The 26,373-nt window shown below is 36.6% G+C and overlaps 1 protein-coding gene across 1 annotated transcript in view; it reads right to left on the minus strand.

The window, feature by feature from the left end:
• Positions 1-204: 204 nt before the first annotated feature.
• LOC134269712 (nuclear pore membrane glycoprotein 210-like) overlaps positions 205-26,373 on the minus strand; it is a 31,025-nt gene continuing 4,856 nt past the window's right edge. Inside the window, exons 6-44 of the mRNA XM_062751918.1 lie at positions 25,972-26,101; positions 24,836-24,964; positions 24,441-24,613; positions 24,158-24,298; positions 23,659-23,799; positions 23,351-23,503; positions 23,073-23,178; positions 22,002-22,085; positions 21,671-21,816; positions 16,949-17,060; positions 16,776-16,835; positions 16,284-16,404; positions 15,957-16,056; positions 14,374-14,572; positions 14,075-14,181; positions 13,865-13,969; positions 13,396-13,497; positions 13,080-13,208; positions 12,013-12,140; positions 8,196-8,334; positions 8,012-8,074; positions 7,746-7,925; positions 7,457-7,537; positions 7,135-7,266; positions 6,813-6,968; positions 6,574-6,665; positions 5,999-6,170; positions 5,233-5,405; positions 5,072-5,156; positions 4,840-4,972; positions 4,555-4,688; positions 4,324-4,447; positions 3,998-4,144; positions 3,591-3,844; positions 3,295-3,407; positions 3,135-3,241; positions 2,882-2,998; positions 1,997-2,125; positions 205-1,802 (exon numbers count right to left, since the gene is read on the minus strand). Of these exons, the coding sequence (XP_062607902.1) occupies positions 1,627-1,802; positions 1,997-2,125; positions 2,882-2,998; positions 3,135-3,241; positions 3,295-3,407; positions 3,591-3,844; positions 3,998-4,144; positions 4,324-4,447; positions 4,555-4,688; positions 4,840-4,972; positions 5,072-5,156; positions 5,233-5,405; positions 5,999-6,170; positions 6,574-6,665; positions 6,813-6,968; positions 7,135-7,266; positions 7,457-7,537; positions 7,746-7,925; positions 8,012-8,074; positions 8,196-8,334; positions 12,013-12,140; positions 13,080-13,208; positions 13,396-13,497; positions 13,865-13,969; positions 14,075-14,181; positions 14,374-14,572; positions 15,957-16,056; positions 16,284-16,404; positions 16,776-16,835; positions 16,949-17,060; positions 21,671-21,816; positions 22,002-22,085; positions 23,073-23,178; positions 23,351-23,503; positions 23,659-23,799; positions 24,158-24,298; positions 24,441-24,613; positions 24,836-24,964; positions 25,972-26,101 (5,073 nt within the window). The 3' untranslated portion in view covers positions 205-1,626. The remainder of the gene's footprint in view (positions 1,803-1,996; positions 2,126-2,881; positions 2,999-3,134; positions 3,242-3,294; positions 3,408-3,590; positions 3,845-3,997; positions 4,145-4,323; positions 4,448-4,554; positions 4,689-4,839; positions 4,973-5,071; positions 5,157-5,232; positions 5,406-5,998; positions 6,171-6,573; positions 6,666-6,812; positions 6,969-7,134; positions 7,267-7,456; positions 7,538-7,745; positions 7,926-8,011; positions 8,075-8,195; positions 8,335-12,012; positions 12,141-13,079; positions 13,209-13,395; positions 13,498-13,864; positions 13,970-14,074; positions 14,182-14,373; positions 14,573-15,956; positions 16,057-16,283; positions 16,405-16,775; positions 16,836-16,948; positions 17,061-21,670; positions 21,817-22,001; positions 22,086-23,072; positions 23,179-23,350; positions 23,504-23,658; positions 23,800-24,157; positions 24,299-24,440; positions 24,614-24,835; positions 24,965-25,971; positions 26,102-26,373) is intronic.

Here is a 26,373-nt window from a genome sequence, read left to right on the forward strand (position 1 = left end):
TCTCTCATCATTTTCTTCTAAAGTACAATAAGAACTTTTTCAGTATTAATGATAGAATGGGGTTTTTATACAACTATTCTAAAAATTAATAATATGCTTGAATTAACATAAAGTGAAAAAAGTAAATCAAAAAATGGTTCAAAAAATCTTCTTTAATCTATTTCTTGTTATAGAATTCAATGAAATCATAACTATTTAACAAATATAAATTATAAAAAATTATAATATTTAAATCCACATTTCAGAGTGTTCATAGCATTCCAAATTGACTTAACTTCAAAACAAACTTCATTTGCAGACAGAGGTGGTAATTCATCTCAATTTGACAGATAAAGATAATGCTCTGGATTTTCTTCAGGAGGAAAGCTAATTAATCTCAAGGGACTCATAGCAGCATTCAGTTTTACAATAGGAACATCTTCAGCAGTTATCTCTCTTTGCCAATGCTTTTGTATATAAAGTTAAGGAATCTACCCCACCACCCCAGCTCCAAACCAGGGGACATAGAGAACCAAACTTAGCATCAAAATATGTATTTCTGCCTACTGAACTATCATATCAAATTTGTACTTGATAGGGCAACCATAAAAAAAGTTGCCCATTCATTCTTATGCATAGTTAAGGAATCTACCCAACCACCCCAGCTCCAAACCAGAAGACATAGAGAACCAAACTTAGCATCAAAATATGTATTTCTGCCTACTGAACTACCATACCAAATTTGATCTTGATTGGGCAACCATAAAAAAAGTTATTAGAAAAAAACAGAAAATTTGTGGACGGAAGAGTGACAGACGGACAGACAGACAGACAGACAGACAGACAGACAGACAGACAGACAGACAGACAGACGGACGGACGGACAGAGTGATTACTATAGGGCACCCGCAAATCCTTGCGGGGCCCTAATAAAAATATACTTGAGAAAAAAAGTTTAAGACATTAAATATCAGGATCCAACGTCATTAAGACAACAGGGAAATTTTTGCCCTTGTTTTGCCCTACTCACAGGTGGGCAAATTTAAAGCGGAAGAAATTCACACTAAGTATTATTTCTTTTAAGTTTGACTTGGCAAATTTAAAACTGAACAAATCTGTTTGCAAGTGTGAGAGGGAAAAATAACATGAGACAAAAATAACCTTGTACACAGAAATTATATACATGTGTAATGCTATGAACACATTGCAAATAACTAGATATACAGATAAACATACGACAAGAAATGTTATAAATCACTGACAACACACAATCACTGGCATTCCTCACTATCACACAAAACTCTCATCATACAAAACAGAATCTGTCACCCCTCACATCTAGTCCTCAGCCATTCAGGCCAGCTGTTAATTGATTATTATGCAAAACGGTACAAAATTCTACAATCATTTCTCCTCACTCTCTTGAGAGACAATGAGACTTAATGAAATAATATTTAACAAGCATGAAATCCTTTTCAGAAAAATTCTTATATCACCAATCACTCAATAATTTTTGTCAATGTAAGCATTTATCATCAAACATTCAAGTCTAGATGCACAAGAAAAGGAATATTTTGGCTTCAGTGGGGATGATGATGAAGATTTATCAAGAAGAGCTAAAAATTTGTTGGGCTACTAACGGAATGGTTATAGTGGACTTTGTCTGGAGCTGAAGGATGGGGAGACCCCGGGAGATCTACTGTAGGGGGACCGCCGGCGGGGACTGCTCCCGTCCTGAGGGTGGTACTCCGTGGACCACAGGATTGGGGACTTGGCACCAGTCAGTGGTGAGGCGTAGCTTGTGTATGGGGGTGGGGAGTGACCTGTTAATTAAAATAAATCATTAAAACAAGAAAATAAGGTCAGGTAGGAGAATTCCCAAACGTTTGTATTAACATTCATTCTAGTCACAAAGACATTCATCATTGATTTCATTTGCAAGTCATTCTAGTCACAAACACATTGATTTATTTTAACCTGATTTATTATGAAAACTTATGGATAAAACAGAACTTACTGGGTGAGTATTGTGGTTGGGGGTAGACAGGTGGGGCAGGGGAGGCAGCTCCAGCGGCGCCGGGTCTGAGGAAGGCTGGGTTACTGCTGGTGGCCGCCTTGTAACGGGGTCCAATTATGTAGTGGTATCCTACAATAGAGAAACATTTTACCATAACTACTAACAAAGAGGTATGATTACCATAATAATTTCAGATATGTACTAATTAGGTGTGTTGAATATTCAGCAACTGCTCTCAGATATAATAAGATATCAAATATTGTTACATTAGGCCATATAAAATTGAAATCTTGGTTCTCAGGCCCGCGCGCATCCGTTTTGAGGTAGCCGCATTGCCGATTTTATTGTATTTTTGATAAAATAAAAAGTTGGTGTAGCGGAGACCAATCCGGGAAAAAAAATCCGACCTCATTTGTTTCGTAGTTTAGTATTCAAATATCACTTCCGGTATCCATTTACAATGAGATTTCGGCTACTTCGTTTGAAAATACATTCGAGGACATTACCTACGATGTTTACACGCTGTTAAGCAATGGATAAAGCAGAAATTTTGACCAGAAATGGAAAGTATATCTGTGATTAAAAAAATTATCTGTATGTTAAAGAAAATTCGGAAATTAAAATTAAAAAAAATACTTCCCTCATCTATTTTATTGCCAATAAAATGAAAAATAAAACGCCGCCCTCCCGCATCTGTTTTGGAGAAAATTGGCCTGAGAACCAGGGAATTAAATTTAGATAGCCTTAATGGTAGCTAACAAAATAACAAAACGTTCTGCAAGATCCTGCATTTTTAAAGGCTTCTTTATTTTCTAACACAAGAATTTAGCAAAACAAAGATCTTCCGTTTTCTTGTTTAACAAAAGCTGTGGTTGTGATACTGACCGACTAGAACTGCTACAGCTGTAGCTATGATGAGGAAGAGGTAGGAGAAGAAAGATTGATTGTTGTTGATGCTGTTCAGGAAGAAAGCTCCCCAACCCACAGAACGACCTCTGTAACCTAAAAAAAAAATTAAACAAGGTGTATTATGAAATGCACTGAAAGGAAGAGAAAATTTAATGGCTTGAAAATCAAAAACACAAGAAAAGTGATATTTTTTTTGGAAGCCATTCAAATGATTGAGTGAAATGCTCACCAAACTGTTCTGGCCGTTGTCCAATCAGCCTGACCGATACTGGGAGTCTGACCTTTTGACCTGTCTTTCTGCAGGATAGTTCCACATGACTCTCAGTATTCTCTCTCCCAATAATGGCCCCGCCCTTCCCCCGGGGGTCATGATTCCTACAATTTAGAATTCCCATAATGCAGCAGACTCTATAAGCCTTATGGGAAATATCAAAATAATTCCTGATTGGCTGTCTTTCTCTGGAGTCATGACCTCTAGAATGCTCTCATCACTTACTGCAGCCTAAAGAAATAATCAATTATATCTTATTTTCAGGTAAAATTACAAGTACCTTTAATGTATATAAGCAGTCAACATTATTCTTAATAACAATCAGCATATACGTACAATGCTACCTTGTTTTTCACTTTGAAAAGTTTCAGGAAGAATCAAATGGATTTGAAATATTCTGAGATAAAGATTTACCTGTATACACGAGGACAGATCAGGAATGGTGGATACTCTGATGGATGAGAGAGGAGCTGCTGTTGACAAGGAAACGTCCGAGTTGTGGACGTAAAACGGAGGCAGATACTGGTACTTCTTGACTGGTGCCCTCACTTCGGGTTGGTTCTCTATACTGGGGACCAGCACAAATAACTGTAGCTCTATAGACATGGTACTAATCTGTTGAACTAATGTCTCAGGGTGCAACTTTTTCAACAGGCATCCATACTTTCCTACAAATATTATTTTTTTGGAAAATTGAAATAAATGAGCTGATAATTAACTGAAAAAAAACTTTCATTTCATCTACATGTAACTTTGTAATGGCATAAGGTTTTTTTTTTATATAAATGTACTGTTTCTATAATAATAAAGTATTTTCTAACCTTTCTTGGAGCTGAATGTAGCTGACACTTGGAAAAGATTTTCCACAGCCAGACCATTGACATTGGAGGAGAACTCCAGTCCACAGCTGATAGGGACAAAACTCGGCTGGAAACCCCTCGCCTGAATCTCAACAGTACAATTCTCCCCTAGTAAATTAGTGTAAAACTGCCTCAATTTTTTTTTCAGTTTAATACAGGTCACAATATTTCTTTTAGAGTAATTATCTTAACGTTATATTTAGGTTATAATAGATTTTAAGTTCGTAACATGTAAAAGTAACTTGGGAATACATCTAAGAAATACTAAGGGTGATTGTAATTATTACCTATGACCTCTGAGTTGGAGTTCGAGGTCACTTGGATGAAGTACTCTGTCAGGCGATTCTTGACATTGGTGAGAAATGACCAGGAGTCATCAACGGTCAGCTGATCAATAGGAGTCACAGTCACCTGATCAAATACAGCAAGTCAATTTATTTGACACTGAAAAATTCTAAAATCTCAAATAAAGCCCCTATATATCTGTTGAATTCAGTGTATGTGGTGACATTACTTACCTCTGTGTAGGTGGTGACGTCCTGTGTCAATGTGTACTCCACCAGGTGGAGCCCTATAGTATCTGCGGTTCCAATCCCAGAATTCTTGTCTACATCAATCACCTTATTTCTACTCTGCCAGACGCCAGAATGACCTTGTAAAGAAAAGTCAAATAAGTCAAGCTCCAAAAACCTGGATCAAATCTTAGCTTTGGATATGGATTTACAAGTACTTTAACAAAGAAAAATACTAATTCTCCAAAGTCCTTCTGATAAATACATAAAATATATGGTTATGAGACTTACCCCTGGTAGAGACGAGGGGAGCTTTGAAACAGACGACTGTCCCCAGGGTCATCGTGACCTTGGACGGTGTGATGACATAATCCACTGGAATGTTGATATAATCCGCTAGCCAGGGATTTCTCTGATCCCACACCTAACAAATATTTTACACAAAAGTTGACATCACATACTAAAAACAACACCTAGCCAATTTATAGGATAGCATCTGAATCTAATATTTTCATATTCTGACCTTGAGTATGGTCTGTCCGACTTCTGCTGCCCTGACAACCAATGTGTCGTTCTCTGGTCCATGTTTAATGTGGACAAAGTCATATCTACAGAAAACAACAGTGTTAAAAGTAAACAATAAATAACATATAAACAATGTCAGTAAAGGTAAAAGTAGTTCACCTGCTACAGCGGTATCTCATCTGGACGTTGGTGGCATAAAACTGTTCTCCCACATTGTCATGGTAAGTTATGGCTAGGGTCAAGGTCGTCCCCACAGGAATGCTCTTAATGTAACCTTCAGATGTGCTCAAGGACAAATCGGAGTTTATCATCAAGTAAGAGACAGGTTTTACCTACAACAAAATTACATTTGATTTACAATGGTGTAAATAAATATCTTGAATTCTTTTGCAATTCCCATTGAATTAAAGATTACACTGTTTTACTGTACTGCTTTTCCAGTAGAGAATGCTCTCTACTTACTCTGACCAGCAGTACCAGGGTCTGATTCCTATGATGTGACTTGTAGCGCCACCTGCCCAGTGAGGGGACCACTGGACACTCCCTCCCCCTTCCAAAATCACTTACCCTGACCAGTAGTACCAGGGTCTGATTGGTCCCAAACTCCCCACAGTCACTTACCCTGACCAGTTGTACCAGTGTCTGATTAGTACCAAACTCCCCCCTGTCACTTACCCTGACCAGTTGTACCAGTGTCTGATTAGTACCAAACTCCTCCTGTGATGTGATGTGTAGGGCCACCTGACCAGTGAGGGGACCGCTGGACAGTAACCCTCCCTCCCCCCCCACCTCACAGTCACTTACCCTGACCAGTAGTACTAGGGTCTGATTAGTACCAAACTCCTCCTGTGATGTGACGTGTAGTGCCACCTGACCGGTGAGGGGACCACTGGACAGTAACCCTCCCTCCCCCACAGTCACTTACCCTGACCAGTAGTACCAGGGTCTGATTGGTCCCAAACTCCTCCTGCGATGTGACGTGTAGCGCCACCTGACCGGTGAGGGGACCGCTGGACAGTAACCCTCCCTCCCCCACAGTCACTGGGCTGGGGTCCTCCAGGGAGATCACTTGATAACTCATCTTAGCAGAGCCATCCCTGGTGAGAAAACAGTGTATCAAAAACATGTCTATAGGTGTACATACATAATACATACTCCTTATGGTCAGGCATACAGCTGTGTACTGATATATTTCTTAATGAAAGCAACAGAATTATTCACATAATAATATAATGGTATTTAAGCAACTTATCACTGGACTCAATTCACCAATTATTGATTGAACACTTTATATTTTTTAGTAAAAGGCTAATTACAAGGCATCTACATTTAGTCTACTTTTATGAAATCAATGATACTGCCTGATTATTCACAACTGTCAAAAATCCCATTTTTAAACAATTTTTGAATTGATGGAAACAAGGGTAAATCAATTGTTCATTGATATCTTTAATTTTTACCCACATAACTGTATGAGATAATAATGACTGAAATAATAACCTGTTAGTTTTGATGACAGCTTCTGTGTTTGGGGTCAACAGAATTCTTCCATCACAGACCTTTGGGCTGATAACTGCTAATTTTTCGAAAACCTACAAAGAAGGATAAATAAATTTAAAAACTCGTTTCATAGGCTCTATAGTAATTTCATTTTTTAATGACATTTCAAATCTACATGTATATGAACGATTTGACATCCCATCCTGCCACTATAACAGTAAAAAATCTACACTACCTACCTCCACCTGCAGTTCATCGGTCAGTGTTTTGTGACCTTTCATCTGTGACCTGGAGGTCAGATGGGGTCTAACAGTCAGTTTGACGGTGACCTGTCCAGCTGAGATGGCCACCAGTTGACGAGCAAAGTCACTCTCTGCTGGGGACTTCAGACCTGTCTGTAATATAAAACAAATTCAACTCATTTAAATACTGATCCAATGTATGTGTACCTATTGCTTTATTTCATTCTATATCTAATACAAATATGACTAAAAGAGAATGATTTTTTAAGATCATGTGTAAGATATAAAACTGTTCTGTATGTTAATACAGAGATGAGACCTTGTGGAAGACATTCTGTAGCTGTATGACGTCCTTGTTATTAATGGTCCAGGTGAACACCAGAGGAGGCATGGCCGACCCGAAAGAGAACGGGGTCTCGTGCTCGGACAGACCAATGGCATACAGCGGCATCTAAAGGATTAAACAGTTATAAGGAAGTTTACATGTTATATAATGTCTACATGAATATACAGTTTAAATACAGTAGCCAGAGTAAGCATATCTGTACTTACAGTTTAAATATAGTGGTCAGTGATCTGTACTTACAGTGTATATACAGTAGCCTCTGATGTTAATAAGGTGTCAGTACTGAGTTACTTACCTTGGTGCCTGTCTGCATCCTTGATAACGCGGAGTGAATCCTGATCCCCGACAATTCTACCACATTAACTGTTACTTCATCCTGACAAAACACAAAAACTATGTTTATCCCTCACATTTACTTCATTTGATGGTTTCCAATTAAAGGGTATATAACATAACTATAAAGAACTGAAATATTACTGTTTCAGTTGTGCCTATGTATAATGATATTGTATGTGCTGTATTGAAAAATAATTTTACCCTGAAAATGTACATACATCATGGTTTTTACCTGCACAAGTATTTACCTGAGAGTATATAATAGTCTCCCCTGTCTCTGGGTCCTGACCCACCGCCTGACCTAATACCCTCGTGGTCCCCAGATTCTGGGCGTCTAGTAGACCACTGCTGGACACGTCCGCGATACGACTGTCCTTGATAGAGAACAGCACTGTACACTGGGGAGTGGGGCCTCCTTTGCTGAGTACCTACAAAGATACAAAGGTTAAAGGTCATCCAAAGTGTTCCAGCAGCATATGGTTCTTAAAATCTGGGTAAAATGTCCTAAACTCACCTGAAACTTGGCTCCAATAATCATTGTGATGTTTCTGGGAATTAGCTGAAGTGGTGGAAAAACCTGCAAGTACATGTAGATAAAAGATTGAACACTTCAGAAGCAATCCAATGCTTTACTTATTGGATGTGTAAACTGTAAAGTTGTATTGAGATAAACCTGAAAATATTAAATTTCTACAGACCTCTACTGGTCTGGCGAGACTCCTAATCACCACACCGTGACTGGGATGAGCCTCCGCGACCAGTGAAGTGTGACCAACTTGTGCTCCATGCATGATGTAATACTCGGTGAAGAGTTCATCTCTCTGATCCTTGTCTTTTCTGAGGAAGAGAAGTCTAATTTTAGACTGTAATTAAATGAACATATAGAATAAGATTTACAACATAACTGCAATTTATTCTGAATAACAGAATTCTGATAAATTATAGACTCTATCAAAACGCTTGTACATGTATTGATGTGTTGCATGTACATATATTTGTAATGTAAACAAGAGGCCCACGGGCCTTATAGGTCACCTGAGTATCATGTAACAACTTTCCAGCGATTGTATTTGGTTCGTGTTTTAATCCAAAAGCCATGAAATTCACAAATTTTGAAGAAGGCACCATTGCTTATCAAAGGGCAGATTTCAAAGCATTAATTTATTTTTAGTCAAAGTACCCCCCCTGGTACCCCTGACCCAGCGTCCCTGAAAGTATCTATTTTGAAAGAGGCCCCTTCTTCATTATAAGGCCAGCATTTTTTTTTTTTTTTTGTTTAGGTTAAGTTATGAACATGAGAATAAAAAAGTCCCAAAGGAGAAGGAAATCAAATTTTTTTTTTTGATAAATCAATTATTAACATTTGTACATTCTTTTTTTTATGCTATTATAATAGGCTCCGTACCACTGGACACATAATGCTTACAAATAGGAAAGTAAAACATTTAATTGCTTATTTCATCATCTGCCAGTTTGGGCCAGTTATATAAATTTTGTGATGTTGGTCAAAATATATTTTAAAAAATCAATTCTTTAAAAGTCTTTCAATATATCTTCATTTTTTTTAATATGTGTTAGGTGAATGACACTGAATGTGTAGACATTGTTCTAAAATTTAATCCTATCATAAAACAGACAGGGGGTATTGCGGGTGTAGGGTGAACATTTTTTCAATCAAGTGTAAAATAATTTTTTTCTGGCTGATACAAATGATACTACATGCCTGTATATATTTGTATATTCTTGCCTTAACAATTTCTTCCTCAAATGGACTGAACCTCTCCCATAGTTTTATTCATTACATCTGATGCATAAGCAACAGTTTTCTATAACAGAGACCTAAAAAATGTTGCTGCCCGCTGGCAATATGCAACAGCTACCACGGGCAGTTTAAAACCTGGGGGAGGAAAATAATTTACAGAGAGATACTTTTGAAACGAATACATAATTATCTCACCAGCACGTCATTGTGCAACAAAGTCGTCAGCATTTTATTTGTCCTTTGAACAGGTGAAACTTTTTGAATGGCACTCGTATCGATGAATTTTACACTAAACCAAGCTATCTTTCAGATCTCGCTTTATTTCCCCGCCGTTTCATCTTAAAACCGGAAGTGCGAGTTCGTAAATGTGAAATCTCGATCCCGACTCAAATTTGACATCGGAAAGAAAAAAAAAAGTTTTATTTTATTCTGAAAATTCAAAACCTTGAGCGGAGGGTTTGTAAAAATAAAAATAAAATAAATCCTGGCCTTAAATATGTAATTAGATCATTAGCATATTAACCAGGATGTTCAAAGAATTCATGCATTTCACTATAAGGCCATATAAAATTAATCTTTAGATTCTCATCCCCGCCCGCCCCTCTCAAAATATCCCGCCCCGATGTTTTTTTATTTTGATTTTTGGGTATTTTCATGTATTTTTATTAAGTAAGAATTTATCATAGTTTAAGAGTTATCACACACATCTGTATTAAAATCGCGTGTCGCTATTTATAGCAAAAACGCCATGTGAAGAATGGAGAAAAATCGGCAATAAAAGCAGTTTAAATATAATTTGTCAGTATAGAGAAGGAAGAGAAGAAAAAATAGCATAAACACATATAGATACCATCACTGGCAGGAGCAAGTATGTAGAGAGATTGTAACTAAGTAAAAATAGACGAGGAAAATGACACCTGGTCAAGTTATATATAACGATCTCCAACTGTGTGACTTTGCTTTGAAATAAAATAAAAATCTACAACATCGTAGACAGACTTAAGAGAAGGCCTAGATTTTTCAGTAGAATAATTATTAGAACATTTATATAGATTTTGCAAAATATAAGAAGTCAAGCATACACAATTTATTGGTATCCCTACCTCATTTTGTTCAGGGTGTGCCGTATAATGTGTACTTGATAATTTGTTAATTAACAATAAATATTTTTTAATTTTTAAAGCAAAAATTTTCTTTAAATATCTAAAAGAATATGAAAAGAATTTAATCTATTCATATTTGCATTAAGGTAATGAAAAAAATGTGTACGGGGCGTCCATTGTTTTGTTGATACTTAGGCCTACTGTATACAGGGTTATTTTCGCCCCGTCTTATTTTCGCCCTTTTGAACTTGGGAACAATTTTGCCCCGTTTTATTTTCGCCCTGTCATAGCTCTGTTTAAGAAATTATGAGGTGTAAATTAAATTCGCCCCGTTTTAAATTCGCCCAATCAATGGGAGGACGAAAGGGGCGAAAATTTCCCCGTATACAGTATATATAAATTAACAATTATAAAAAATAAAAAATAAAATCCGCCCACCCGCCCCAATATTTTAGCAAATTAGGATGAGAATCTAAAGATTAATTTTACCTGGCCTAATATAATCATTAGAGCCCCACCCTAAAACAAGAACCCCTGACCCTGGGGCCATAAAATTCACAATTTTGGTAGAGGCACTCTTGCTCATCATAACTATGTACTTAGTTAGTTTATTTAATACCCAGGAGCAGAGAAGAAGATTTTCAAAGAATTCATGTATTTTCACTATATAATCAATAGAGCCCCACCCTAACACCAGAACCCCTGACCCTGGAGCCATAAAATTCACAATTTTGGTAGAGGCACTCTTGCTCATCATAACTATGTACTTAGTTAGTTTATTTAATACCCAGGAGCAGAGAAGATTTTCAAAGAATTCATGTATTTTCACTATATAATCAATAGAGCCCCACCCTAACACCAGAACCCCTGACCCTGGGGCCATAAAATTCACAATTTTGGTAGAGGCACTCTTGCTCATCATAACTATGTACTTAGTTGGTTTATTTAATACCCAGGAGCAGAGAAGAAGATTTTCAAAGAAATAATGCATTTTCACTACCTACTTATTTAGCCCCGCCCTAGCACTAGAACCCCTGACCCCAGGGCCATGAATTTTACAATTTTGGTAGAGGACTCATTGCTGATTACAATCATGCAAACAGTTTGACTGCTTAATGTCCAGGAGTAAAGAAGAAGATTTTTAAAGATTGCATTAATTTTAGTGGTTTTGGCCCCACCCCTCAGGCCCCAGGGGGGCAGGGATCATGAAATTCACAATTTTTGTTTTCACCCATAGATGCTTTGTGCCAAATTTGGTTGAAATTGGTTCAGTGGTTGCAGAGAAGAAGCTGAAAATGTTCAAATGTTAACGCACGACGCACGACGGACGACGACGGACAAAAACAGATAGCAATAGGTCACCTGAGTTTACTCAGGTGACCTAAAAAAACTCTAATATTTAAACATAAATCTCTTCTTCATAAAAATTCTAATTTCAAAAGAATAAATATGTAACATGGATATACATCCCTAAAGGCATTAACACTGTGGGTTAGGTTAGAAATTAACAATGTTTCACAGAAGATAAGCTTATAAAGATCAATATATTCAAAAAGGCAGAAAAATTCATTGCAAAAAGACACAACAATTAGAGGCTTAAAACAGATTTTCAATGTTTACATCTTCTTATGATTACGAATTATATAATACCTGATGGTGATGATATTAGAAGTGGGAATCAATTTGAGCCCCATTAATCTGAAGAAGCTGGCCTGCAGGGGTTTACCGTGGGCATCCATGACCCTGACCTTGACCCTGGCTTCTTTATCAACTTCAACCTACAACAACAGTCACAGATTAATAGATGAAATACTCATAAATAAAAGTATTTTAATACAGGCAAAATATTACAGTATGTTACATTTCTAGATCTATTGACAGTGTTTCTGCGTACCTTTTTCTGTGACGGAGAATTCCACACTTCCTAATTTATATATGTACATAACCCACACACATTTGATCCATTATCTCGTACCTTTTTCTGTGACGGAGAATTCCACACTTCCTAATTTATATATCGTCGCTGTAATATCAAATTGTCGTAAGTCAAAAATCCCAACTTTTCAGGAGAGACAAAAAACATATTTTTTCAAAATGTCGTATGTCTTGTGTTTTCCTTTCTGTCCTGGATGTTTTTCAGTACAAAGTGTCGTATCTCCAGAAAAGCATTGAAACAAACCCTTGCAATGTATTGTAAGCCTGATATTAGAACGCTCTAAAATGTATTATATGAATTAACATACTCATAAATTGATTGCAGTTACAAACTGCGAAAACAATTCAGTTTGTCATGAAGTAACCTAACATCTAACTTTTCATCAATCTTTCTATTGATTTCTCTGTTTATTAAATAAATATACATTGTTTTGTATGTTGAACACATTTTTTAGTAAAAATTATAAAAGATTTAACTACGGTAAAATTATAATTTTTCCCTTGATATCAGACTGCCAGTGACATCTATGTCAGTGCCCAGAGACATACGACCTTTTGTCAGAAAAAAAAATGCATCCAATGGACATACGTGCTTTTATCACACGTCTGTATCTCACTTTCTAATTGGCCTAGAGACATGACGTTTTGACAGAACTTGTATTCGATATTGCAGATTCCAAAATAGCAATAAAAATTTCGCGCCAAAAATCGACGTACGACATTTTGATATTACAGCGACGATATGTACATAACCCACACACATTTGATCCATTATCTCGTACCTTTTCTGTGACAGAGAGTTCCACACTTCCTACTCCCGACACAAATATGGTGGCTGTGGGCGGGTGTCGTACGTAAACACAGAGGTCATACACCGTGACCTTCATAGAGCCGTCAGCCACGGGAACCACCTGAAACACACATAACAACAAACATAACAAAATTGTACCGATATCTACACGATCTGAGGACAGCCTCCACAACAAAATAAAACTGAAATCTTCACAATGTTAGGATTAAACCTAAATACTTATAACTACTCCTTAAACAATTCTCTTTTTAATATGTGTACAGACACGTAGGTATTCTAGTAATTACCTGCATTTGTTTGGTTTTATCAGTATAGTCCAGATTAACAACCCCTGCTTGATCAGGGATCACATGGAAAAATCCTGAACCTTTCTGAATGTCCACAGTGTACTGAAAAGAACAAAAAAGGACCAAATGTTACGATTCCAAAAATATAAATACTGTATATACTCGCCTATAAGTCGGATTTTTGGGAGTTTATCTCTGGTCCAAAATTCTATGTCCGACTTATAGGCAAACTATAAAATTAATGGTATTATATGAGGTCAGTCCCTCTGATATATAAGCTTATTAAATACAACCGACTTATAGGCGGACCGACTTATAGGCGAGTATATACGGTACATGTAACAGTCACACAAAAATGGTAATGAAGACTTCTACTTAAGTCCAAAAGAGAATATTTGTGACACAACATGAAAATAAACAGGAAGTATTATCTAGTATGTACGTATTGTAACGTTAACACAGAACCTACAGTGTTAGAGGGGTGATTGAACAGGGAGATGATGTCTGGTTTAACAATGACTTCCTCCACAAGCTTTAGCTCCAGGGATCGGCTTATCTTGGGATGGATTCTGGTCTGAAATGTAAATATAAAACACATTTAGTAATGCTGCCAGATCAAACATCTTAACAAGACCAGTTATAGAGACAGCAACAGAGGAACACTAAGGTGATAGATTACTGATATGGGAGATCCAGCCATTCTCAGATGTCTCTCCAGGTAGGAGTTGATGGAGGCCGTGATGACGACAAACCCAGGTCGACCTCGAGGTAGCAGGCCTCGGTAATCTGTAAATAACACTTCAACTGTCACTACGGGGGATAAGAAAGGGCACCTCTTAAATGAAATTACCTTTATAATTGAGTTTACAAATACTTCATTTCTTATCAATCTTTGGTTACTTTTCTGAGTTGAAAAAAGTCTTATGAATTTGAACAGCTAGTATGCTGAGTTGTTATAGAGAAGACAGACACACTAACACTTGACGTAGTTAAATCCTTCCTTGCTGGACATGGTGGAGATCTGTATGGAGCTGTCCGCAGAATTGTCCAGTGTGGCCAGGGACTGGTCAGAAACTGACCACTGAAAGTCCAGGGAGGAGAAATTGTCAAACTTCCTCCCGAGGGAATCGGTGACCGTGACCAGGATGTCTAGATCTCTCTGACAGTGGACCGGGATCTGTAAGTACACATGTACTAATGTGAACATCAACACAACTTTAAAGATATTCAGAATGTGACTATTCAATAATAAATATGATCAAAATAATAAGCAAATATAAAGCATCGTTCATGTACCAGGGAGATAACTTCTATCCCATGCTCCTTTTTACAGGACGGGGAGGGAGATACTCTGAATACTTATAGTTATGCATTGCTCCCTTGTAATAGGAGATGGGGAGGGGTGAGAGAGTGTGTCTCTGGATACTTAGAGCTATGCCTTGCTCCCTTGTTACAGGGGCCAGGGGGAGGGGAAGGGGTGTCTCTGGATACTTACTGCTACGTCTTTCTATCTTGTAACAGACCAGAAGTCTCTGTCGAGACTGAAGCTCTACTGGTTTGTACTTATAGCAAAGGAAGAGAAAAGTACTTAAGCAGTTGGAAACTGAAACTTTTCAACAGCAATAAATAGAATAATGATCCTTAATTAAGTCTCTTTATGTTCTTAGTGCAGTCTACTTGCATGCCACATTTATATTATAATCAGACTAAAATTGTATTTGGAGTAGCATTTTGAAAGAATTTCACAGAAATTTCTATTTTTAGTAACCACGGCAACACCGTTCATCGAAATCAAAAACTTATACACAGAATTATGTATCTTATTGTAGTCTACTTGTGTGCCAAGTTATAATGAAATCAGACTAAAACTGTAGAAGGAGTAGCATTTTGAAAGAATTTCACAGAAATTTCTATTTTTAGTAACCACGGCTACACCGTTCATCAAAATCAAAAACTGATACACAGAATTGTGTATCTTAGTGTAGTCTACTTGTGTGCCAAGTTATATTGAAATCAGACTAAAACTGTAGGAGGAGTAGCATTTTGAAAGAATTTCACAGAAATTTCTATTTTTAGTAACCACGGCAACACCGTTCATCGAAATCAAAAACCGATATACAGAATTATGTATCTTAGTGTAGTCTACTTGTGTGCCAAGTTATATTGAAATCAGACTAAAATTGTAGGAGGAGTAGCATTTTGAAAGAATTTCACAGAAATTTCTATTTTTAGTAACCACGGCAACACCGTTCATCGAAATCAAAAACTGATACACAGAATTATGTATCTTAGTGTAGTCTACTTGTGTGCCAAGTTATATTGAAATCAGACCAAAACTGTAGGAGGAGTAGCATTTTGAAAAATTGTTTACAGACAGACAGACAGACAGACAGCTAGACTTCTATTATGTTAAAAAATTAGATATCAGGACAGACAGACAGACAGACAGACGGACGGACGGACGACGGACGCATTACTATCGCATAAGCTCTTCTGGTCTCTGACCAGTAGAGCTAAAAATTAGGGAGGGGGAAAGAGGGTGTGTGTCTCTGGGTACTTACTGCTATGCCTTGCTCCCTTGTTACAGGACAGGGAGGGAGATTCTCTGGATATTTCAGATCAGGGTGGAGCTGTAATCCCACAGGTTCAGAACAACTCAACCTGCACAAGACAAGAGGAAATCCTGATGATTATACCAAAGCTTAATCATATTAACAAGCAATTTTCTATGATGTTTTAGTGCTTTTGACTTAAAATTACTCAAACCAGTTAAATCTCTGGTCGTGATATCAATGAGGCTGGATAGATTCCTATTACATCTATAATGAACAATCTGAGACATGTACAGTCTTACATCTCCTGATTTCTATACAGCACACGACACTGACCTGATTGAGGCCTCGGCGATGGCTGGATACTGATTGGTCGTCGTTTTATTGTTACCCACCCTCAGGGTCATGACCTGCTCCCCAAAGTCAACACACGTCACATAAAAATTATGGAAACCACCTAAAATTAAAAAAATCTCTTAAAAGTGAAAGTAAAAATACACTCTTAAATAAAAATAAGAAAAGAAAAAAATCTCTTAAAAATTGAACATCATTTCTCTAATTAAATAATTTTTTTTTTTTACATTTCAATATCTGAAGGAGTCTTAAGACTTTGCTTCAGAAAATAACAGACGTTTTGCAACTATTAAATAAAATAAATCAATCAACAATATATAAATATTTTTAAAATTGAACATGTTCCAAAAAAAGTCCAAGATTTATAATGAAATTTTCAAGTACCTAACTGCATACTACCTTTATTATGCCAACTCTTTTATAATGCCAAAAATGTTATCAGTAAAACAGGGAGACACTACAAAGTTGACTTACGGTTGTTTCCTAGGATTTTCACTTTCTGAACCTTGGTGACAGCTGAGTTGGTACTGGTCACTAAAAGAAGAGAATTGGACAGATGATGAAGGATTCCCTTCTGATAGTTTAAATTTACAGCTTATAAGGATGAGCTCGAAACATTATACATCTATACTGTGTGAGTTACTCACAATCCTGGAAGTACTTGAGTGAGTCTATGACCCATGGCTGGGGACCGCCTTTAAAGACCAGCTCCTTCCTTGATCCTACAGCTATCACCGCCAACTTCTCGGGGTCCACAGGCTGAAATAGAGAATAGAAACTGTGTCTAGACAACAGAGAAAAGAAAATGTTTAGATATCTAGACAATCACTGAATCCACAGGCTGAAATAAAGAACAGAGACTATTTGTCAAGACAGGCAGAGAACAAAGACAATGTCTAGACAATTAAAGCTGACATGAATTCTTAAAAATGCAACTTTTTCATCTATGTACGACTTGTTTCATACCAACTATAGCCGTATTCCGCCATATTTCTTTCAGATACCTTGTCTTATTGTAACGATATATACCCCAATACCCTCGTTACACTTGAATGATTTTTTGGCTTGGCTATCGACTTGTGCACATCTCCGATGGTAAAACATTTGAAAACATATGGATTGATCAAGACATTTCAAACCACACAACATAATAATCATATTTCTGAATAATTAAAGATTTGAATCAAATGTTATAAAAAAGAAAGAAAATGCAAGTTTGAAAGAAAGATTTAGTTGCACGATTACGCATTTTTACACTGCGCCAATTTATGCAGAATAAACATGAAATAAAAAGCACTAAAACCCATAAACACCCTTTGAAATTATTATCATTTGAATGGAACAAAACAATCAGCGTCTTTGATTTGCATGTTTTATGCAGACTTTGATGCATGTCGAGAAAACACATCGAACGCTGTAAACGTACCCATACCTGGTAATAAGATCACTGCATCGGTTCGAAGATGTGCACAAATCAAGTGATATACACCTTGAATTCCATTTATTGAAATATGCATCACAAAAAAGAAATAAACTCCATAAAAACTCAATAAACACACTGTATCTACTCCGTACAGTCTAGCGCGTCGATACACTTAGTCCGTGCTGATCAGATTTTGGTCAGGGAAAATATCACAAGTGGAAAAGAGTGGTATTTGCGCGGCTGAAATGGGGGGGGGTCTAAAGTATAATTATAACGGCTTTATAAGGTATAACTGAAAATTGTCTATCTAGTTCTAATAAGCATTCTTTATATAGTCTGCAGTTGTTTTGCATCGCAAAATTCATTTGTCAATTACAACTGATTATTTTAGTACTAATCTCAAATCTAAACCAAATAATTTGATATACGGTAAATATTTAGTTCAAGACTTAAAAACATTTCATCAGAATACAAAAGTTTATGTGTACATCTGTACGTTCTTTAACATACCGCGGAAAAAAACATCCCCGTTTAGACTGATATTGAGGCATTCGTATTTTTAGAGGGGGGGGGGGGGGCAGAAATAATTACATGGCCGTTACCTAAATATTCTTGGAAGACAGACATTTCTGCCAAATCCATTTTTGAAGATTTTTTATTGTCTCACTCCGACCACAAAGTATGTACATTTTTGCGGAATGAGGCTGTTTTATAATTATTACAGGAAGTCTTTTGAGATTTCAGTATCCCTGTCTGACAGTCTAGTTTTTTTTTTGAAAATAAAAATAATTTCTGTCGCAATATTTGGGAGATACTTTTAAAAACTTGGGTAGGGATACTTGAAACCTGGTTGAATACAGATAATTTTTAATTACTCTTTTATTCATTGAACTCTCTCGCTCTCTCTCCTCCTGTAACCATCTGTAAGCGCAATAATAGATATAAAATCATATGTATTTTGTGCTGTACCATTTATTAGATCTTGGGACAGATCAAAGATTTTTTTTCAGGAGGGGATGTCGAAACTTGTTCAAAAATTGAAATAATAATTTTACTTTTGACAAAAAAATAAACCTAAACGCCGAAATTGAAAGGAAAATTCATGTAAACGTGAAGTCTACACATCATAGAAATGGGAACATTGGGAACTTTCTCAAATACATGTACCTTCTAAGGTAAGGAATCTGGACAAAAATTATGTAGACAAGAGGTATAAAAAAGCTAATTTTTGGTAGAATGTGGAACTCTCATCAGCAGTTTGCTTTCCCTTCCTATATGCTTCGACTATTAATAATTTATATCCAACCCAGATATTTCTTGACATGCAAAAAACCCCGTAAACTCGCCCAAACTTCAAAAACCTATTGGGGGGGGGGGGGTGTCGATGACATTTAATGCTTCAAACCTTTTTATTTTCCTACTAATTTAACACAAATTCGCGTTTACCAGGGAGTCTGCGTTTTCCGAGGGGGTTCCAACGTAACTTTTTTTCTAGCTTTTGTATATAAATTTAATAACCTTGCAAATCCCAGGGGGGTCCTAACCCCCTCTAGGTCCGCGCATGGCACTCATGCATAGAATCACAACACAGCCACTTCAATTTATATTGATGGGGGACCTCCAAAATCAGTTGACAAGCAAAAAAAAAAACAAAAAAACAAACAAACAAAAAACAAAACAAACACAAAAAACAAAACAAAAAAAATCTATGCACCACACTCTATGCAATCCTTTTTTGTAGGGGATAAAGGAGGCTTCCTGTAACTTTTCTGTTCGGTACATTACTTTTACATGCTTGAATCTGCGTATTTTCCTGCAAACAAAAAATGTGGAGAGAGCTTCCAAATCAAAATTTTAATTTATTTAAAACTGCAGCAAAGATTATCCACAGAAAAAGTGAGCCCCCCCCCCTCCATCTGCATACTACGGGAACATTTTAAACCTTTATCTTTAACGAATCGAAATATTGCATTCATACTTCTTAAAGTTAGTTACTTCTAAAAATAGTCCAAAAATGGTAAAAAAGTTAGCTGGAATCTTCCTTGCATGCTAAATCGAAGCCCTTAGCCAGGGTTACCAAGACAAGATAGAATTTGTCCCCATTGTAATTTAAAAGAACTCGGAGATGAGTTTCATTACATACTAAAGTGCAGCTCGCTACTTTCAGAAAGAATGCTATGCTTAACAGAAAAAAAGCATAAAATTTCAGAAAGTGATTAATTTTAAACACATTATGAATAACGATAAACACTGTTTTCTGAGAAAATTGTGCTCGTTTATAAAGAAAAACAAAAAACAAAATATGCCCCCCGCCTAAATTCCCATACTTCACATTCATAGCAATGTACAATTTTTTTGTTTAGTTTCTTATTCACGCATGCCTTATAGATCTACTGTTATGTATAAAATCACCTATATATTTTTGTGATTTTTGTATACTGTTGTAAAATGGTGAAGAGATTCAAATAATTGATTGAAAAATGATTGAAGGCACGCAGAGGAAAGCAAATCCGCGAAAATTACAGATTTAGAGAACTGAAAGGACAGAGATTTTTTTTATGTCTTCAAATTATTCATATTATTAGACTGTAAATATTTATATATTACAGAAAAAACATTCTCTCTCTCTCTCTCTCTCTCTGTATGTGTGTACAAAAATAAAGGCCGGGGGTTCCAATCCCTGGAACCCCACTCCACCTCTGGATCCGCCAATGAATTCTATTTTGATTATTCATGTACCACAGAATCAAACTCGTTTATTGTTTATAAAATTAAAAAAAAAAAAAAAAGAAGTTTAAATCAAGTTATATAAGGTCTTTATTTAAAAAAAAATAAATAAATAAAGCCAATACACATTATTTATAATGAAAATATATGATCGTAATAAAATCCGATCTTTTTCAGAGAGCGTTATGCATCCCCCCCCCCTTTCACGGGAGAATCTCGTCAAAGGATGAATGATTCGTAATGTTGCATGCTTTAAAATAAATTTAATGTAATTAAGCCATGTTTGTAAATTTTGTTTGCATTTACATATACAGACAAGAGTAATATTTATTTTTGAAAAAAAATGCACTTTTTCAGTCAGATTTCCACCTTTGAAATTTCCCCTGACCAAATAGACTGATCGTCGTGGACCACGTGTGTCCAAGTGCTATGTGGTGACAATGTTTTACTGTTCAGTTAGCAATGGATTACATGACTTCTGAGATGCATATTTCAATAAAAGTAAAATAGGATATTTCTTTCGACATGTGCACATCCCTGTAGCGATAGCAGTAGTCAGGTAAATATCTTTATCACAGCGTTCGATGCGTACTCTCGACCTGCATGCGTGCATATCCAAACGGCTTTTGCTGTTTTCTGTATTATTTTTTCTAAATTGCAGCAAATGCATTCAAAAATAATTTACTTGTCAGTATAGTTCTAGTTTTTGTTGGTTTTTAACTTTTAAAACATGTATTTGGTCAGTTTATGGATTTATGACAGCTATGCTTTCGGAGATGTGTACGTTTCGACAGCCAGGCTAGAAAATCACTCAAGTGAAACAAATGCACGAGGCTTTATATAACAGGTACAGGTGGCCAAAAATTTTCAAGTAAATATGGCGGAATCGAAGAAATATGGCGGACAAAGGCGTACAGGAATGTAGTAAGTCGTACAAAGATGAAAAATGATACCTTTTTAAGAGTTCATGTCAGCTTTAAGTTACATTTTATTCCTAAATATCAATGTAATGCATTTGTTGTTGTTCTCAAAGGATAAAACAGGTATTCTATTCATATCATCCCATTCCATAGACAATTTGAACCAAGTAATTTTTTTCATATTTTAGCTAAACAAGCTTAACATGTTCTCCATTTTTATACTCATCAGACTTTGAATTACAACAAAAACTTAAAATGCTGCGTAGAAATACATGACTGTATAACCCATAAACACATACCATGAGTGGATCATAAGCTGCTATGGTTACCGAGGCGGAGAGCTCGATTCCGCGAGAGGTGTAACTGGCGACGACGATCGTGTGACCTCTCTGTACGGCCTTCAGTCGTAACGAACAACACCCCTCCTCAGGGAGTGAAAGTGAAACTTCAACAACAAAGGGACAACTACAGGTTGTTTGTGAAATTTATTTCACATTAGAAATTTCAGCAAGTTCTTGATAATCAACAGGCTCATACCCCTTCTCCTAAGAAAAACTTTAAGAGGGCAAACATAACTTATTCTACATGTTTATGTAAAATAAATTTTATTCTGGAGCTAAAGCTATTTACCTCTGTTCAGCTGAAAGGCGGTTGGATCAGAGAATGAAATGTTGACCTTCATTCTGCGACAATCATTGAAAGGAAAAAGTTTTCCTGAAATGAAAACAAGAGGCCCATGGGCCACATCGCTCACCTGAGAAGCTTTGACCATTCTGTTCTTCACCAGATTTCCTCCTTGTAATACATAATGCATCCCCACCCTACCCAACTGATCATAATTTAGACATTTTGAAATCTACACTACCCCAGGATCCTTCCATGTGCACATAAGTTTCAGCTTTTCTGGTCCAGTGATTCTTGAGAAGAAGATTTTCAAAGATTTTTCCTATATATTTCTATGTAAAACTTTGATTCCCAATTGTGGCCCCGCCCTTCCCCCAGGGGTCATGATTTGAACAATTTAGAATCTACACTACCCCAGGATGCTTCCACATAAGTTTCAGCTTTTCTGGCCCAGTGGTTCTTAAGAAGAAGATTTTCAAAGATTTTTCCTATATATTTCTATATAAAACTTTGATTCCCCATTGTGGCCCCGCCCTTCCCCTAGTGTCATGATTTTTACAATTTAGAATCTACACTACCTTAGGATGCTTCCACTTAAAGTTCAGCTTTTCTGACCCAGTGGTTCTTTAGAAGAAGATTTTTTAATGACCCCACCCTATTTTTTTCTTTTCTTGATTATCTCCCCTTGTGAGGGGACTTGGCCCTTTATTTTAACAATTTAAATTCCCCTTCACCCAAGGATGCTTTGTACCAAGTTTGGTCAAAATTGGCCCAGTGGTCCTTGAGAAGAAGTCGAAAATGTGAAAAGTTTACAGACGGAGAGACAGACGGACGGACAGACAGACGGACGGACGGACGGACGACGGACAAAATGTGATCAGAAAAGCTCACCTGAGCCTTCGGCTCAGGTGAGCTAAAAAATTATTTAATTCTGACAATTATGTAACTATGCTTTCTACAATTCCACAAATGAAACTTTATACATGAAAGATACAAGTATAGACTGGTCAAATGAATTTACAGGCCAAGCATTCAAATTCCTGATGTAATATGAGATTTAATCAACAATTCAGTAACCTTGGTGGCGCCCGAACACAGAGAGGGGCATATCTAGCTCTGACCCCACCTTGGCCTCCACATGCTTCGGGACAAACTTCATGTCTTCTGGGGGCAAAACATACACCTAAAATACACAAAGTATTAGACTTTCTGTCACTAATTTTAGTTTTAATATGTGTACTTCTAGATAAAATTTTCACAAATAAAAGCCAAACTTGACTATGTTCTGAATAAAAAAATCTTGTATCTTTAAGTCTCTATCCATTAGACCCCAGTACTATCTCTCCCTTATATACCTTGGCTGTCCCTGTGTGAACCCTGTTCTTGGCGTCAGCGGCTGTGATGGTGGCCTCTCCTCGTTTTCCGGTTGTTATCTCCCCTCTGACGCTGACGGTGGTGGTCTCCACGTTAGAAGAGCTCCACACATACTCCCCACTTCCTCCCTTTACCTGTCACATGACAAAGGTAAATCTTAATGTTAGAAGCTTGTGGGAACATTTAATCAGAGGCAATTCTGACTATTTAAAGCTTAAAGTATAATCAAACATAACATTCAGTCTGCATTGAAATGAATCTGTGTACAGACAATTCTTTGTTTTGCTACCTGTAATCTGTACTGGTGACTTGTGGGTGAGTGGGGGTCCCAGGGAAAGTAGAGGGTCTCAGGTCTCACTCGAATTGGGTCAAAAATCTCCACCGAACGGGAGCCTTTTACAGCCGGGTTAACTTCTATCTCTGTACCATCCTACAGTGGAAACAGATCATAATCTCTACATCATAGGATCAAGTCAATACAGTGAAATATTAACCCTCAGTAATACATGTGTTTCACTAGAACATGAATGATGTTGACTTTATGACATTTTATGAAGTGATTTTTGGTTAAATTATCAACTTTATTTTTCTATATATAAACAAACAATGTCATGTAACATAAAATTGAAAGTTATCCTACATGTCCATACAGTCAAACATCTTCCCTTGAAAGTTGCTAAAGAAAGGCTAGACTGTCTATAGTCTGTCCTCTGTCTGTTTCTTTTTAAACAACTTTTCTTTATTCATCGAATAAAAACTTGCAGCTTATTATGGATATAATTCACCACCTCTTGTACAATGGCTTTCAAGACTCCTTCAACGCTGGTTTTCCCTGGCTTCAGTGTGTACACGTGGTGATAAGTCCCGTTCTTAGTGGAGAATCTCACATCAAAGTATTCTTTAGGAAACAAGGCCCTCAGTATAACATTCTACAAACATTAAGTATTGTTTCATTGTTGAATGAAACATTTCTATAAAACATGGCTATTTTTATCATTCAGCTCACACTTACATCAGATGGGTGGATTTTGTGGCTGTTTTTATTGTACATTTCTATAATGGTGTACTTACATCAGAAGGGTAGATTTTGTGGCTGTTTTTATCATACAGCTCAATGACAATGGTGTACTCTTTCTCAGTCTCCAGGACCCACTTCTTGTCCGGCAGCACCACAAACCCGAGGTAGCTAGGGGCCACAACGTACAACATGGCACTTGGTTTAACAAGGGCATCCTGCTTAAGATCTCAGAACTGTTAAGGAATCATATACTTTCTGGGGTTCAACTAAACTGTTTAAAATTGGAACTAAACTTTTGAACTAAATCATGAATTCATCAAAAAACTAATTATTACTGCACCTTGCGAGTTTAATTCAAAATAGTTTGAAAAACAAGAATTTTGGTATAAATAGAAATAAAACTATTGATGTAGCGGGTCAGAGCTGGAAGTAAGCAGAACAAGGATACTTCTGTCTGTCAGCACGATCTCCGTGGAGCCGATTTCCTGTCCTGTTGCTATGGAGGTTTTCGCGTCTAAGTTACAAACACCGTCATCCTGTACCTCCAGGAAGAACTGGGAGGAAGGCAGCGAGATTTCTGTCAAAAACAAAAATAGTATCTTATAGATGAATAATGTCACCTAGGTATCTGATAGGAAGGCAGGGAAATTTTTGTGAAAAACAAAACAGGTATATCTTGTAGAGAAATAATGATGCCTCGGTATCTGTAAGGGCAGCAAAGAAATCTCGCACATCGAAAATACATATATTTTTACTAATATTAAGGAGGCTAGGGGTCAACAAATTATTTTTTTTATTAACCACCAGATATACCATAAATTTTGGGATATGATATCTTTTGCTAAGAAGAATTTCATAAATTTTTGTTTTAAAATTTGATCATTTTGTTATATCTTTATATGGAGCTCTTCTCCTAAAGGAAATCAAAATAGTCTAAAAATGGCCAAAACCACCCAGCCTCTTTAATGTTGGGTAACAACAAACACAGATATTAACTTTTTACTGCTCATCTATCATAAAGCTCTGTTTGATCAGCTTTACCGCATATTTTAGGTTATCTAAATTTAATTCTCTGGTTCTCAGGCCAATTTTCTCCAAAAAAGATGCGGGAGGGCGGCATTTATCATTTTATTCGCAATTAAGTAGATGAGGGAGGTATTTTTTTAATTTGAATTTTCGAATTTTCTTTAAAATAAAGATATTTTTTTATTCAGATATACTTTCCATTTCTGTTCAAAGGGTGTGCTTTATCCATTGCTTATCAGCGTGTGAACATCCTTTTTGCAAATGGCTACCGGAAGTGATATTTGAGTATTAAACTACGAAAAAAAGGACAGAACTTTTTTCTGGATTGATCTCCGCAATACCAACCTTTTATTTTATCAAAAATACAATAAAATTAGCGATGCGGCTACCTCTAAACGGATGCGCGTGGGCCTGAGAACCAGAATTTTAATTTTAGGTACCCTTATTGTGGCGATTTTACATGTATTGTGGCATGTTTTCTTACCTATCATTGAGCTGTTCGATCAGCTTTACTGCATATTTTATTGTGGCGTGTTTTATTGTGGTGTGTTTTCTCACCTATCATTGAGCTCTGTTTGATCAGCTTTACTGCATATTTTATCGTGGCGTGTTTTAAGATGTAAGCCTCTGCAGGACTGATGATTAAGTTGGCCACCACTACTAACTTCACAACTGGTGATTTTACGTCCTAAAACAAAAATATATTTATGTTAAAAGATTACAGATACTTATAGAAGTTATCTTTTGAATTTTGGTTTATTACTCCTATTATTTTCTGTAAGCAGAAAATATATGCTTAACTTAATTACAATATACAAGCACAAAAAACACCAATTGGTACCAATAGCAGCCAATGTAAATATATTTGAACCCACTAGAAATAAGTTTGATAGTTTGCTGTAGAATACACCAGACCTTGTATGCCCCGTCTCTGATGCCAGCTTTAATGAGTGCGCTCCC

This window comes from Saccostrea cucullata, unplaced genomic scaffold (assembly GCF_032062105.1).
Source record: "Saccostrea cucullata isolate Sc308-1 unplaced genomic scaffold, CSIRO_AGI_Scuc_v1 ctg9623, whole genome shotgun sequence".
Lineage (NCBI taxonomy): Eukaryota > Metazoa > Mollusca > Bivalvia > Ostreida > Ostreidae > Saccostrea > Saccostrea cuccullata.